The sequence below is a fragment of the Stenella coeruleoalba genome, assembly GCF_951394435.1.
Source record: "Stenella coeruleoalba genome assembly, chromosome: 11".
In the NCBI taxonomy this organism is placed as follows: Eukaryota; Metazoa; Chordata; class Mammalia; order Artiodactyla; family Delphinidae; genus Stenella; species Stenella coeruleoalba.
In genome coordinates, this window is record NC_137157.1 from 7,198,930 (window position 1) to 7,213,686 (window position 14,757).

General features: G+C 51.5%; 1 protein-coding gene across 2 annotated transcripts; it reads left to right on the plus strand.

Annotated features, from left to right (window-relative positions):
• The first annotated feature begins 564 nt into the window (after positions 1-564).
• On the plus strand, positions 565-13,864 carry CENPM (centromere protein M). Of its 2 annotated transcripts, XM_079938208.1 has the most exons (6): positions 565-661; positions 1,176-1,255; positions 4,132-4,224; positions 7,001-7,080; positions 8,252-8,343; positions 13,098-13,864. In XM_079938208.1, the coding sequence occupies exons 1-6, from the start codon at positions 605-607 to the stop codon at positions 13,236-13,238; spliced, it is 543 nt and encodes a 180-aa protein (XP_079794334.1). In that variant the 5' UTR covers positions 565-604; the 3' UTR covers positions 13,239-13,864. The 2 variants fall into 2 exon arrangements, with proteins under 2 accessions (XP_079794334.1, XP_079794335.1); XM_079938209.1 differs by lacking the exon at positions 7,001-7,080.
• The last annotated feature ends 893 nt before the right edge of the window (positions 13,865-14,757 follow it).

Sequence of the window (14,757 nt, forward strand, 5' to 3'; positions counted from 1 at the left end):
TTTAAAGGATGACTCCGATTGCTGTGTGGAGAATAGCCAGTAGCCCTGGAGACCAGGGTGGAAGCAGGGAGCCAGTGAGAAGGCTCTTACAGTAGACCTGGTGAGAGAGGAGAGTGGCTTCTCCTGGTGCTGGGGTGGAGGTGGTGAGAAATGGTCGGCTTCTTGCATTTTAAGAATAGAACCCACAGGCTTGCTTACGGATTGATTGTGAGGTGCGGGGAAGAGGAGTCAAGAATGACCCAAGATTTTGTTCTTTGCAGCTGCAAGGACGGAGTCAACTGAGATGGAGAAGATGTGTGAGGGACAGGTTTGGAAGGAATCAAGAGCACCTTGAATGAGCACAAATTAATGAAAATGAATAACTGAATCACTGAATATCTTCTTTCTCCCAGTCGTGAAATAAAAGTCTTGTCCCGCAGGCAGCACCCTATGTGCCTAGAGCCAGCGGTGGAACCTCTCCTCGGAAAAGGCGGTAGTGGTTCCTTTAAGAAGGTCCTGCCCAAGCACTGTCACGTGACCCGCGATTACGCACAAGGGGTGGGCCACTGGGTGGTTTGAAAGCCCGGCGCGCACTGCACGAGCGGCGGTTCGGCCTGTCCCTGGGATGTCGGTGTTGCGGCCGCTGGACAAACTGCCTGGCCTGAACACGGCCACCATCTTGGTAGGCGTCAGCAGCCCAGATTCTCCCGCCCGCCTTTCCTCCCAGGCTGTGCCTCAGCCGCCAGGTCCCCTGCGCTCTCTGAGGTGCTGGCGTGGGCTGTTCTGGCTGGGGTGTGGTGGGCCGGAGAGCCACACTCTGAACCAATCGGAGTAGCCGCCCTTCTGAGGCTGAGGGACATCCCCACCAATAAGTGCGCAGTTTCTGATTGATGGGGCGGCTGGGCGGGGCGACCGCGCGCAGGGCGGGGTGCCGGCTGTCCAAAACTCTGTTTTCCCGCGTAGAGGGATCGGACCTCCGGGAGAGACGAGGCCTTTCCAGGAAGGGTCCGGGGAGGTAGTGAGTGCTTTCCGGGCAGGACCGGAGAGGGTGCAAACCTCGGGCCCTCTGCCGGAGTCCTCTCGGTAAAAGGGTGCCTCGCGCGCTGGAGCCAGAATCTTGGGTTCGCGGCCGTCCGGGCCCTCCAGCGGGACTGCTGTGTCCAGGTATCAGTCGGTCGCCTTCTCTCTCTGGGCAGCTGGTGGGCACGGAGGATGCTCTTCTGCAGCAGCTAGCCGAAGCGATGCTCAAGGAGGATTGCACATCGGAGCTGAAGGTGTAAGTAGCCTTATGCTGGGGGTGTCCGATCGCTGGCCTGGGCGCAAGGGAGAGCGGGGTTGGCTGTAGGGGGACCACCAGAGAGGCGGGCACAGGTGGAGCCGGTTGACCAACCCCTCAGAGACTCCGTCCTAACGCGTGATCTGTCCCCGTCCAAAGGCCTCCTCCATCACTGTCACACAGTTTTTCTATTTTCCTCTAGCACTTGTCACTATAAGAAGTTGCCATGTTTCTTTACTTGTTTCCAGTCTGCCACCCCTAGGGACCAAGGTCAGCCCCTTGAGGGCAGGGACTTTGACTTTTGCTCATTGGTGAATCCCCAGTGCCTTGAGCAATACTTGGCACAGAGTACATGCTCAGATAACCCCCAAATTTGGAGAAAAAGTAACTAAAGTATATTTTGTTTTCCTTCTTCTAACTGAGAGGGAGTAGAAACAGCTGCTGGCAGGAGTCAAGTGACTGAATACATGTGGGTGTCATTCTCCCTGATAAAGATTATGTTCCCTTATTCTACCTAGTATGGGGCATTTCCAATTCCCACAGAGGAAATACCCTCTAGATTTGGATCATTCTCCTTCAACGTAATCTTTCCCTCAAAATAAAGATTGTTCATATGTCCATCTGTGCTCTACCTATGTTGCCAGGTTCTTTGGCTATAGAACACCAAACACAATAACCAATAATCTCAAACCCATAGCTCAGAAATTGGAAAGGATAAAAAAAAATTAATTTGGGACTTCCCTGGTGGTCCAGTGGTTGGAACTTTGTGCTTCCGCTGCAGGGGGCACGGGTTTGATCCCTGGTCCAGGATCTAAGATCCTGAATGCCATGGGACAAGGCCCCCCCCCAAAAAAAAGTCAAAAAAAATAATTTAATTAGCATCAGAGTAAATGGAAAACGTGGATAAAATTGCCTACATTCAGCAAGATGGAAACCATTGGCAAAAAAGAGTCACATGACATGCAAAAAATCTGATGAAGAACCCACTCTGGGGAAAGGGGAAGAAAGCTCCTTTTTGAGTGCTCTGTGCCATTGAGGAATTTAATAGGAACATGAATTTTTTAAAGAAGCGTTCAAAGACCAAATAATAACACAACAGAATGAGAGGAAAAGGGAGGTTGCAGAGCTAAGGACAAAAAAGGTGAAAAATAATACCATATGAAATCTATCTAATAAATACATAGAAACAGCAAGGATCAGAGTAGATGTGGTTAAAGACTTAATTATTTACAAAGAAGAAAGATTTGAGAAAATTACAGCAAAAGTATTTGAAGTGTAGTAGAAGAAGACTTCCCTGGAATGAGTGAAGAGTTGAATTTGTCCATTAAAAAGGGTACATATATCTTGTTCCAGGAAAAATGGACAATTATTTACTTCTGAAGTAAATAATTCTTCAGACTTTTAGGCAGGAGAAGCAAATCACCCATATGGTCATCTGTTCATTCTGTTGTCAAGTATTTTCAGCTCTCTGCATTTGTAGTATTTGGCAGGAACTAGGTTTGACCTTTTGTGGTTATGTGGAGCCACGTGACTAGTTCTAGCCAATGAGTTGTGAGCAAAAATGATTGTCTCTTTATTGCTGAAGCATTTAGTTGCCAGTGAGAGACCTTCCTCACTACCCTTTGTCTCTCTCATGTTCTAGAGTGGCAACTTCATTAGCTGAGGTCCGAAGTTATGGTTAGAGCAAAATATAAATGTATATAATAATACCATTAATAATAGCAATATAAATTACATTTGTAAGTTTTGTCCAAATGGTAAGGTAGATTATAAGAATGCTAATTTTCTCACTTTTCTTAATAATAGAGAATCAATCCCATATAGGTAGAATGAAAACTGTTAAAAATGATACCAACTTACTCATTTATTCCATAATCTTTTTTTAATTGGGTTCTTTGAGGAAATAACTTCTTGTGATTAAAAAATAATTTATCCAAAGTTCATCTTTTTTTTCAGTTCTACTTTAGTTATTTTGCTTCCACTAAATTCAGATAAAATTAATACTATTATCCTATTTTTATTTATTTTTATTTTTTATTTTTTGGCCGCACCATGCCCCTTGCGGGTTCTTAGTTCCACGACCAGGGATTGAACCTGGGCCACGGCAGTGAAAGCGCTACATGCTAACCACTGGACTGCCAGGGAACTCCCTCCTATTTTTCAATTACATCTACTGTATTCTAGTGTCTGAATGTGTATACATTATGTACATGGAGAGATGTTTAGAAAAATGTTCTAACGTTAATAGTAGTTATTTCTAGGTAACTGAACTTTTAGGAGTATGTGTTTCTTTTTTAACTTTTGTGTTTTGTATACTTTTTGGTATTCTTAAATTATAAGCTGAGGGGTGGGGGGCAGATGAGTAATAGTCATATGTGGAAATGGGCAGAAGTAGAGGATTCAAAAAAACCCTTCAGGTGGGTATTTGACAATCTGAGACTAAGTCCAGACAAGAATGATGAGGGTGACTTACCCAAGGTCACATAGCTGATAATTGGCAGACCTGGGATTTGGGGCCACTTCTGTCTTACTCCAAAGAGCTTCAATCTTAACACCTGAACTTCACAGTCCAACACCCTCCCCCGCTTCTGAGCCTGGTCTCCCTCCCAGCATGCAGTGTAGATGTCTAGCCTCATGCCATCTTATATCCAAAACTCCCTCTTGCCAAGGCAGTTACTAAACTTTCTGGCAGGGAGAGTAGAGCAGGAGTCATCTGGATAGGACCAGCTCTGCCCTGCCCCTGTGCTCACCTGAAAAGTCTTGCTTCAGGTGAATAGGAGAGGAGCTCTTGACAGCCTCTTCCCTGTGACGGGCGGCATGTGAACAGTCATTGTGATGTGGGTACGTATTTAGTCCTGCAATTTCTTGTTTTTCAGCCACTTGGCAAAGTCCCTCCCTCTGCCCTCCAATGTGAATCGGCCCCGAATTGACTTGATTGTGTTCGTGGTCAACCTTCACAGCAAACACAGGTGAGAGCCAGAGGATGGGGGCTGCCGGGCTCAGGTAGACCTGGCGCGGGGATGTGCTGGGACAGTGGCCTCACTTGTGATGGAAAGGAGAGGAGACAGGGAGAGGCTGCCTGGGGTTAACTTAGACGGTGAGGAGCGGGGAGCCAGTGGCCAATGCAAGATGTTTAAAAGACACTGATAAATGCCAGCAGTGTCATCTGTCATTTGGCTCTCTGAGGCCTACTGTGTATCCCTGACAGCAGGCACAGACATGAATGAAACAGACCCTGTCCTCAAGGTCCATTAGGGGAGGAGGCTAGACTTTTGAACAGACAGTTACAGTACCTGCGATGGGTACTGTAAAAAGAAGGAAGCAGGGGGCTGTGAGAGCCCAAACAAGACCTCTGACTCCCAGGACTTAGGTCAGGCTAGACTTCCCGGTGGAGGTGACATTTAAGTAGACACCTGAGAGATGACGAGAAATTAGCCAGGGAAAGAGAAAGTGAGCAGAATGTTCCAGGTGGAGGGTTAATGCAAAGGGCAGGAGGAGTGTAGTGTGTTCGGAGGACTGTCGAGGCCTGGGCAGCATCAGAGCCAGTCTAGCGCGGGCCCGTGGCAGTGGCAGCATGGGTGGTGTTGATGCTGGTGGCCTGATCCGGTCTCCCTATGGTGCTGGCAACCCTGGGGACAGGACTGCAGCCAGCCTAGGGAGTACAGAAGAAAGGTCTGCCCTCTCCCTCCTGGGTGACAGCAGGCTAAGAGCAGGACACAGTGTCCAGCACAGAAACCAAGGCAGATACCTGGGCCTGTGGTAGGGATCAAGGGAAGGATGTGGTGGAAACACCTGGGAATCCAGTGGCATAGAGACACCAGATACCTGTAGCATCAGGACCAAGTCCAGACCGCACTACCTGACCGGTTGGAACCAGTCAGTGGTGACTTAGGCCCAGGTGGGGCTGAGATCTGCCGTGGTTGCCAGAAGGCCCTGGCTCAGCAGATCTGTTGCTCTTTGGGTGAGATCTCTCTGTTCACCAGAAGGGACACTGGCCCAAGTCTTTGGAGAGATCCTGCTTCACAGCCACACTTAGGGGCAGGGCCGCTGTTGCTGTTGGCCTCAGGCTGTGTTCATTCAGCCTGAAGCCTGACCTTTGAGATGGCTTTTTGGCCAGGAGACCACAGGTTCCTTCATCACTCCCTGGACACGAGTGAATGAAAGCCTCAACCCAGAAGGTCAGGGTGCCGTTGCTTAGAGGAAAAGAGTGTTTTCATATGATTGATATGACTTAAAATCACTGTAATCTTAATGCAAAGCAATTCAGCAATACTTATCTACACTTAAAAAAGACACATACTGTGACCCAGCCATTCCACTTCTAGCATCTGTCCTACAGAAACGTTTGCTTGGATGTGTAAGGACCCGTGGGAAAGAAAATTCATGCAGCATCTTTCATAACGGTGAACAAGAGGAGACCGTTTAAATGTCCATCACAGGGAAAGTAGTTTGTGGTACTGTGTGGTCATTCCAAAGAATGTAACAGAGTTGTCGAACCCAGTTAGACCCAACTGGATGCTGGTACCTATCACTGTCTGTATTTGCATATGAAAAATATTCCAGAAGAATTACACCCCCAACTGTCAGCAACAGTATCTCTAGGGAGTTGAAACGGAAGGTGGTCCTGGAGACGGGGACTTCTACTTTTTACCTATACACCCGTATTTACTGTTTGATTATATTACGAACTTGAGTCACTTTGTAATTAAAAGTAGTTTGGGAAATTCCCTGGCAGTCCAGTGGTTAGGACTCCTCGCTCTCACTGCCGAGGGCCCACGTTCATCCCTGGTCGGGGAGCTAAGATCTCGCAAACCGTGTGGAGTAGCCAAAAACAGAACTACCATCTGACCCAGCAATGCCACTACTGGGCATATACCCTGAGGAAACCATAACTCAAAAAGAGACATGGACCACAGTGTTCATTGCAGCACTGTTTACAATAGCCAGGTCATGGAAGCAACCTAAATGCCCATCGACAGATGAATGGATAAAGAAGATGTGGCACATATATGCAATGGAATATTATTCAGTATAAAAGGGGACGAAATTGGGTCATTTGTGGAGACGTGGATGAGTCTAGAGACTGTCATACAGAGTGAAGTAAGTCAGAGAGAAACAAATACTGTATATTAACACATATATGTGGAATCTAGAAAAATGGTACAGATGAACCGATTTGCAGGGCAGAAATAGACACACAAATGTAGAGAACAGACGTATGGACACTAAGGGGGAAAAGTGCCGGGGTGGGAGGGGGGGGTGGGATGTATTGGGAGATTGGGATTGACATGTATACACTGATGTGTATAAAATGGATGATTAATAAGAACCTGCTGTATAAAAAAATAAATAAAATTAAATTTTTAAAAAAATGTAGGGTTTCCCTGGTGGTGCAGCGGTTGAGAGTCCGCCTGCTGATGCAGGGGACACAGGTTCGTGCCCCGGTCCGGGAAGATCCCACATGCCATGGAGTGGCTGGGCCTGTGAGCCATGGCCGCTGAGCCTGCGTGTCTGGAGCCTGTGCTCCGCAACGGGAGAGGCCACAACAGTGAGAGGCCCGCGTACCGCAAAAAAAAAAAAAAAGTGTAGTTTAAAGATATGAAAGGACAAAGTATTCCTCTAGGGCTGTTTCCTGTCACCCTCCTCTCGTTCTCTGGCCTCTCTGGCAGCAGAGGCGGGGCGGCTTCTGCTTTCTCTGTTGTGAGGTTTGTCCTCTGCTTTGTCCTCTCGCCCTGGCCACTGCAGCCTCCGGAATGTTGAGGAGTCCCTGCACCACGTGGACGCCACCTTCTTCCTGGGGAAGGTGAGCTTCCTCGCCACAGGCGGTAAGTGCATCCCTCCCCCGCCGCTCACCCCCTCCCTCGCCAACCCAGGGCAGGCTGCGGCTGGGCCTGTGGTGGACTCCTTGCAAAGGCAGCCTGGGTGATGGAAAACACATGCATTTTGGAATCTGATGTTGTCAGTCTTTATAAAGCAAATCTGAGCTGATCCGTCTGCCAAGTTAATTCCGCTGAGATAACGGCTTAGAGGTGCCTAGTGGCTCTCTGTGGCTTTCAGAGTAAAATCCAAACTCCTGTAAAGGCACAAAGTATTTTGCAGTTTGGCCCCTGCTCTCTGTCTTATTTCCTATTACTCTTCCCCTCTTTGGCTCAGCTTATAGTTCTCTGAAACTTGGTAATATCAACAGTGGAAATAATAATAGCTACCCTACATCGAGCACTCACAATAGACCAGACACTGTCCTAAGTGCTTTGTTTCTATATTACTTAATCTTCACGACAGGTACTACTGTAGTAGGTACTATTTTCTCTGTTTTGCAGCAGAGGAAACTGTGGTCACGAGGTTAGGTAACTTGCCCAAGGCCCCGCAGCTGAGCAGTGGTAGAGCAGAGATTCACACGTAGAGAGTCATATTCCAGAGCCCATGCCTTTAATGATTGTACCATGTGGCTTCTCTCAAATACTCTTTCCTCTTCTTTATCTCGCTAACCCCTATTTTCTGCCTCCTGGGGGACCTGACCAGCCCTGCAGTCTGGGCCCTCAGGGTATCCATCCCACACATGCCTCTGTCAGAGACTCCTAACCCTTCTACCTACACTGACGGTGTGCCTGCCCCACCAGCTACACTGCGAGCTCCTTGCAGGAAGGGCCTGGCGCAGATGATTCTCATTAAGCACTGCTGGATAAATGGACACCAGGTCACTTCTGTGTGTTCATTCATTGAATCTCGATAGTAACTCAGCAGGGTAGGGGTCGTTACTATCCTCATTTCACAGATGAGGAAATTCGTGTTTTTATTGAGGACTCTCTCCAAGCCCCTTCAGCCTATTTTCTGATTTGATGATCTTGACTGCCCTGAAAGGAAGGTAGAACAGGCTTGTCACCCCACTGACTAGTAAGAAACGGAGGCCCAGAGAGGGGAAATGAACTACTTGGCCCAGTGCTTCCTAGATCACAGTCATGAAGGTAGAGATTACAGGCCGTGGCTTCTTTGCAGCTGGGCGGGAGAGCCACTGCAGCATTCACCGGAACACCGTCATGCAGCTGGCCCACACCTACCGGAGTCCCCTGCTCTTCTGCGACCTGGAGGTGAGGACCCCAAGCACGCGGGTTGAGGGGTGGGGCAGTCAGCACACAGTGGCTGTGGCAGGGATGCTCCTTGGAGGCTCGCTGAGTACCCTGGTGAAGGGGGTCCTGATATGGAGACAAGATCCTCATTTGAATCCTGGCTCTTCTGCTCGCCGTCCTTGGGTGGGTCACCGTAAGCCTTGGGTGGGTCACTGAAAGCCTTGGGTTCGCACATGTAAAGTAGGGTGATGCTCCGTGTACATCTTGAGCTCTGCTCATACACCAGGCGCCATCACCTCTTGCTTTTGCGTCGTTGTCTCTACTCGTAACTAAGTCTTGTGTGTGTACCTGTGGGTCCATGTTAATATCTCACTTCCCTGCTGGGGTTAAGTGCTGTGAGGCCAGGCATCTTGTCTGCCTCATTAACCAGCAGTGAAGGTGCCCAGTGTCCCCCTTACATCCCTGGATTGCAGACCTTGTCTGGTCCCAGCCTGGGGCAGGGGGTCTAGCAGGCAGCAGAAGGGGAGGCTGGGTAGGTGGGCAGGTGCTTGGATGGATACATGTGATATTAGTTCTGCCCTGACTTGCTTGTGTGGGTGTTTCTCACGAGGTGAATGCTCATTGTGGGGTCAGCACAGCAGATTTCTATTTTGCTGTTGAATTTTGCTCTTCAGCCTCTCTTTGTGTGGTACGGAACCTGATGACTTTTTGCTAAAGGGTCCTCAGCAGGAGTTGATGCTGCTGCCTCTGGGCTCCCAGGGCCTGGGCTGCCCCACCCGCACGCCAGGCCTGCTCAGTTGGTTTTGAGATTCGTTTTAAAGATTTGTGTTTCTGCTCTGTTCTGGGTCTTGCACCTGTTCCCAAAAGCAAAGTGATGTCGTAAGAGGGAACTGAGTCAGTATGTGGTCCCTCATCACCAAGGGTTCTTACTCTGGGGTCTGTGGACCCCTCTGGTCGGAAGGGAGAACAATTCAGGGGATTTGCGGACCTGGACGAGGAAAAAAAATTACTTCTTGTTTTCAGTAACTTCTAAAAGAAATTTATCATTGTGAATGTAGGCAAGAGATGTCAGTAGTATTAGCAGAACCTGTGACTGTTAGCAATAGAAGCGGCGGGACGTTGCCATGTCCCATGGGGATTGGGGCAGCTCTCATTACTACTCCGACACTGCAGAAGTCATTAGACCTGCCCCAGATCTCATTCGGCGCATCGGTTAAGATGTACAAATTTGTGTTTCACATTTGATGACTATTTTAAGAACCCCGACTAGACCGATGCTCCGATCTCACAGGTAGGACCTGAGGCCCGGGGCACCCCTGAGGAGCCTGTCCCTGCAGGCTTTCCTCACAACAGGAGAGGCGAGACGTGCTCACAGTCACGCAGCTAGGAAGTCAGCGGAAGAGCCAGGTTGGCGTGCAGCTGTCCCTTTCCTGTCTTAGCGGGCTGACTGTGTGGCTTTGAACAAGTCGACCCACCCCCAACACACGCACACACACGCACACGCACACGCACACAGCCTGCCTTCTCTTGGCGCTGAAGGGGAATCGCCATCTTTGCTCCACGGCAGAGGTGCGCGTGGTGCTGCAGTTCTGTGTGTGGCCATGAGGTGGCAGGCTGTAGCAGGTCCTGGGTTGTCCTCTAGCCTGAGAACTTCTCTCAAAAAAAGGTCTGGGGGAAAAAAAAAAAAAAAAAGGTCTGGGGCCGACTTTCTATTTCCAGCCAGCAGCAGCCCTGCTGAGAACCTAGACCTGGCATTCTCTCACACAAAGCACCCAGTGTCTGGACGGTCAACACTCCTCGTACCGCTGTCGTCCCGTTCGGGGCACCCTCCTCCGCTTAATCGACTTGGAGCCTCACCGTATTCTGAGGCCTTTGCGTGGCAGGAATTATTAGCCCCGTTTTACATATGAGGAAACACCCAGGGAGGTGTGGGATTCGCCCAGTGAAATCATTTCCCAGCTCCGCTGATCGGGCCCTGTGCTGGTCCCTGAGAACACAAATGCCTCAGATATTGGCCCTGCCTCTCAGAGGCAAGCAAAATAGACCGACATGTAACATACGCAGCAGGAGAAGGATTTGCAGAGCTTTGGAAGCCTGGCAGTGGAATTCAGCCATTCCTTCCTGTAGGTGACGGGGCGTCATGATAGGGTCAGAAGTGGGATTTGCGGGCCACGTCTCTGGAGTATGATGTGTGGATGGGAGGAGGCCTGGCCACAGGCAGGAGGCCTCGGGACGAGGCTGCTGCGGGAAGCGGACTGTGGAGTCCAAGTGAGAGCAGCAGCAGTTTGGAGGGACAGTTCAGAGGCAGAGGCCACAGAGCTCAGAGGACTTATTCAGCAAGTATTTCTGGACTTCCCTGGTGGTGCAGTGGTTAAGACTCTGCCTGCCAATGCAGGGGACACAGGTTCGAGCCCTGGTCCGGGAGGATCTCACATGCCACAGAGCAACTAAGCCCATGTACCACAACTACTGAGCCTGCACTCTAGAGCCCGCGAGCCACAACTACTGAAGCCCACGAGCCACAACTACTGAAGCCCGCGTGCCACAACTACTGAAGCCCACGAGCCACAACTACTGAAGCCCACGTGCCTAGAGCCCATGCTTTTCAACAAGAGAAGCCACCACAATGAGAAGCCCACGCACCGCAACGAAGAGTAGCCCCCGCTCGCCACAACTAGAGAAAGCCCGCGCGCAGCAACGAAGACCCAATGCAGCCAAAATAAATACATTAATTAAAAAAATAATAAAACAAGTATTTCTCACATAACCTACAGTGCGCCGAGCATTGTTCTAAGCACTAGGGAAGCAGCATAGAGCCAGAACAGCTTTAAAACTCCCAATTCTGTTCTAGTGGAGGAAACAAAGTGAGGAAGTAGAACGTATGGCGTGTTAGAGAATGGATGTGACCTGTCAGGTGGTGGTAAAGTGGCAAGATTTACATAGGGGTTGAAGGGGCTCACTAAAAAAAATGACCTGTAAGTAAAGACTTGAAGGAAGGCGCCGTGGGGTCTCCTGGTGGAAAGGCCCACTAGGTTGGAGAAACAGCAAGGGCAAAGGCCCTGAGTTTGGAACTTGCCTGCTGTGTTCAAGGTCCACAGGGAGGCATGGGTGGCTGGAGCAGAGCTGTGAGAGACGAGTCAGAGTGACCGTGGGGCTTTGTGGGTCGTAGGACAGGTGGTGGCTTTCACTCTGAGTTAGACTGGAGCAATGGAAAGTGTGGGGCTGGGCAGGGGGAACACAGCCTGACTCGGGTTTTAAGTGGGTCCCTGCAACTGTTGGGAGGAGAGTGGACTGAAGGGAGACAGGGGCAGAAAGAAGGAGATGGGCCTGGGGACTGTGTCTGGAAGAGTTAAGAGTGGCCTGGGCTCAGTGGTGTCTGGGGAAGAGGGAGATGAGATGGTCTGTGATGCTGGGTGTTTCCAGGGCGGGGCCGACAGATGTGCTGATGGCCTGGATGTGAGACAGGAGAGGAAGAAGAGTCAAGGTCGACTCTGGAGTTTTCAGCCTGAGCAACTGGAAGGATAGGGTTGCCTGTGGCTGAGATGGGGGGCGACTGCAGTTTGGGGGGACTCCCAGGAACTCCGTCTTAGACACACTAAGACTGAGGAGTCTGTTAGATGTCTACACAGAAACCAAGCAGGCAGCGGCACGTGTGTCTAACATTCAGAGGAAAGGTCTGGAGATGCAGTTTGAGCATCCTCAGCAATTAGATGGTTTGAAGGTCACAGAGCTGGATGAGATCACCTGGGGACCGAGTGTGGGGGAAAGAGATGCAAAGGCCAAGCCCTGGGACCCCCAGCAGTTAGATGTCACACAGAGGAGGGAGCAGCCTGTGGGGTGAGAGGAGAAGCCCCGGAGGGTGGGGTCCTGGGAGCCAGGTGGAAAAGACTTGTCAAGGGGAGGAAGCAGCTGCGTCAGATTCTGCTGAGAGGAGACTCAGTGCGGATGAGGCCATGTGATGAGGACTGACGTCACCTCTGGATTTAAAACCCAGGATGTCGTGGGTGGCAAATGGTGGAGGACGTGGGGATGCCTGATCACTAGCTTGGGTGACTAGGTGGATGGTGGCGCCCTTTCCCCAGTTAGAGAGGGAACAGGGGAAGGGGGAGATGCTTCTGAGGCCACCTGTTGGTCAGGGGAGAACATCTGAGCATCACTGTTTATTCCTCAACATTTCTAATGAGCACCTCATCTGCCCGCGCCATCTGATGCCAGGCCCTAGGACAGTCTTGTCACCCCTGCCTAATCCCATGGCTCCTCTGGGCCCGCCAGCCCTTCAGAGGCCCTGATATAGGAACCGTCTGTTGACAGTGCCTCCCTGTCCTCGGAAAGGGCCACTCTCTACCCACCCCTCCTTTCTACCCCTGTGAGCGTCTTTCTCAGACAGATCCCAGGTTGGGAAGCCTTTGGGGCCTACTGTACCCCAGCGTTGGTTGGGACTAGCCCTGGTTCAGATGCCAGCTCTGCAGGCACTAACTGTGTGCCTCTGGACAGTTGGCCTAACCTCGCCAGCCCAGCTTGCGGGGCCTTCATTTCTTCTGGAGCAAGGGTCATCGTCTCTGGTATCCCTGGAGGGTGTTTGAAGGATTCGGTAAACTAAGGTGGTTGGAAACGGCTCGGCGAGGTGTGGCGCGGACAAGGGCGTGGCCATGCTGGGCAGCGGTGCCCTGAGCTGTCCCCACATCTCAGCACCCCGCTCCCCCGGGCAGCCCGCGGAGCTGCTCCACGTGAGAGGAGCAGACCCCTCACCGCTGTTCTCTGCTCTTCCTCTGCAGATAGAAGACTTTCGAGCCACCATGGCGCAGCGCCTGGTCCGCATGCTGCAGATCTGCGCCGGCCATGTGCCCAGCGTCTCGGCCCTGAACCTGCTGTCCCTGCTGCAGAGCTCTGAGAACCCCTCCCTGGAGGACCTGTGAGGGCCACCAGCCCCCGGGCTGCCCCTCCCCAGGGCTTGGTGCCCGGCTCAGTAAACAGTCACTGTTGCCGGGGCTTGACAGGCCGGGGTCAGCAGGCAGTTGCCTCAGGGCCCAAAGTCCTCGAGCTCCAGCAGCACGTGCTGGGGGCAGGGGGTGGGGAGGGAGCCCAGCTGGTGGGACTGCAGCCCCCCTCCCCCTCCCACGCTCACTCCAGCAGAGCCCCAGGTCTTCGTCCATCTGACGTGTTCTCTCTCCACTTAAGACTTCAACCGAACAAAGGGTCCGTGGCTAAAAAAAGATTGAAAATCACTAGTCTCGTCCACCACTCTGATTTTGCAGATGAGCAAACTGACTCAGAACAATTAGGAGCCGGGTAGGGGGAGCTTGGACTCTGTGAGCCCAGTCTGACTCTGCATCCTGGCCTTGCCATGCCTGGTTATAGGACCTGGTTGTTGCCTCCTGGGGCCTCAGTTTTCCCAGGTGTGAAATGGAGATTGTTCTCCCTACCCTGTTGCGTTGTGAGGATTGTGTGACGTGGTGGAGGTGAAGTGCTTGAGGTTGTATGACTCTTGCGCTTGTCTGAGCGCCTGCTGTATTTCATAATAAACGTGTTGATGCTTACACAGTGCCAGGTGAGCACTCGATGAACAGTTATTTGAACGATTATTTGAAATCACACAGAGCTAAGTTCAAAACCTGGTGCACATCCAGGAATTACACTGTGAAGTCTTAAGGTTGTGCGAATTCAGTGAGAGAATCTGAGGGCTGCTTTCTGGGTTGGCAGCAAGAGATTGTGCCATGACCATTGCTTTCCTTCTCCTTTGGGTCTCATTAGAATTTGTGGAAGTGCCGGGATTAGAATCCAGAAACCCTGGCAGCCAGATCTGGGCTCCGGCTGCTCCCCCGTGGCCGGCTGGGCATGCATGTGAGAGCTTGGGGGTGAAGAGGAGGCCTGGGGGGAGAGGCCTCAGGAGGAAAGCCAGGTTCTGGCTACCTTGGAGCGTGACAGCGCCCTCCCAACCCCGCCCCTCCTGCTTGTGCCCCGGCCTGTCCTCCATCCTCAGGCCTCAGGACCGACCGGCCCTGCTTGATGCCTTGGACGGTGCCAGCACTGCAGGGCCTCTGCTTTGACGTCACCATGGCAGCCGCAGCTCACGCTCTCCACCGAAGGATGGGCCAACCTGAAACTCGGTGCAGGCGTCATAAGGGTAGGGCCCGCCTTTCTCCTCTCCTTGGGTTCCTTCCAGACCTGGCCCAGCACCCGACCCCTCGTGCGTGCTCGGTAAGGTTTGCAGATGCCTGGCTGTCTTCCAGGGAGCCCCCTCAGCCCACCGAGAACCTCAGCTGCCAGCTGTGGAGACTCGGTTCAGGTCCCAGACGTCACCCACCCGATGTCGCAGAGCTTCACACTTCACAGAGCCCTTCTCACACAGTCGCTCCTGCCACTCTCCCCGCAGACCTGTGAGGTTGACAGTGTTTCCCCATTTCAGTTAATGAAACTGAGACTGTTGTCATCAGA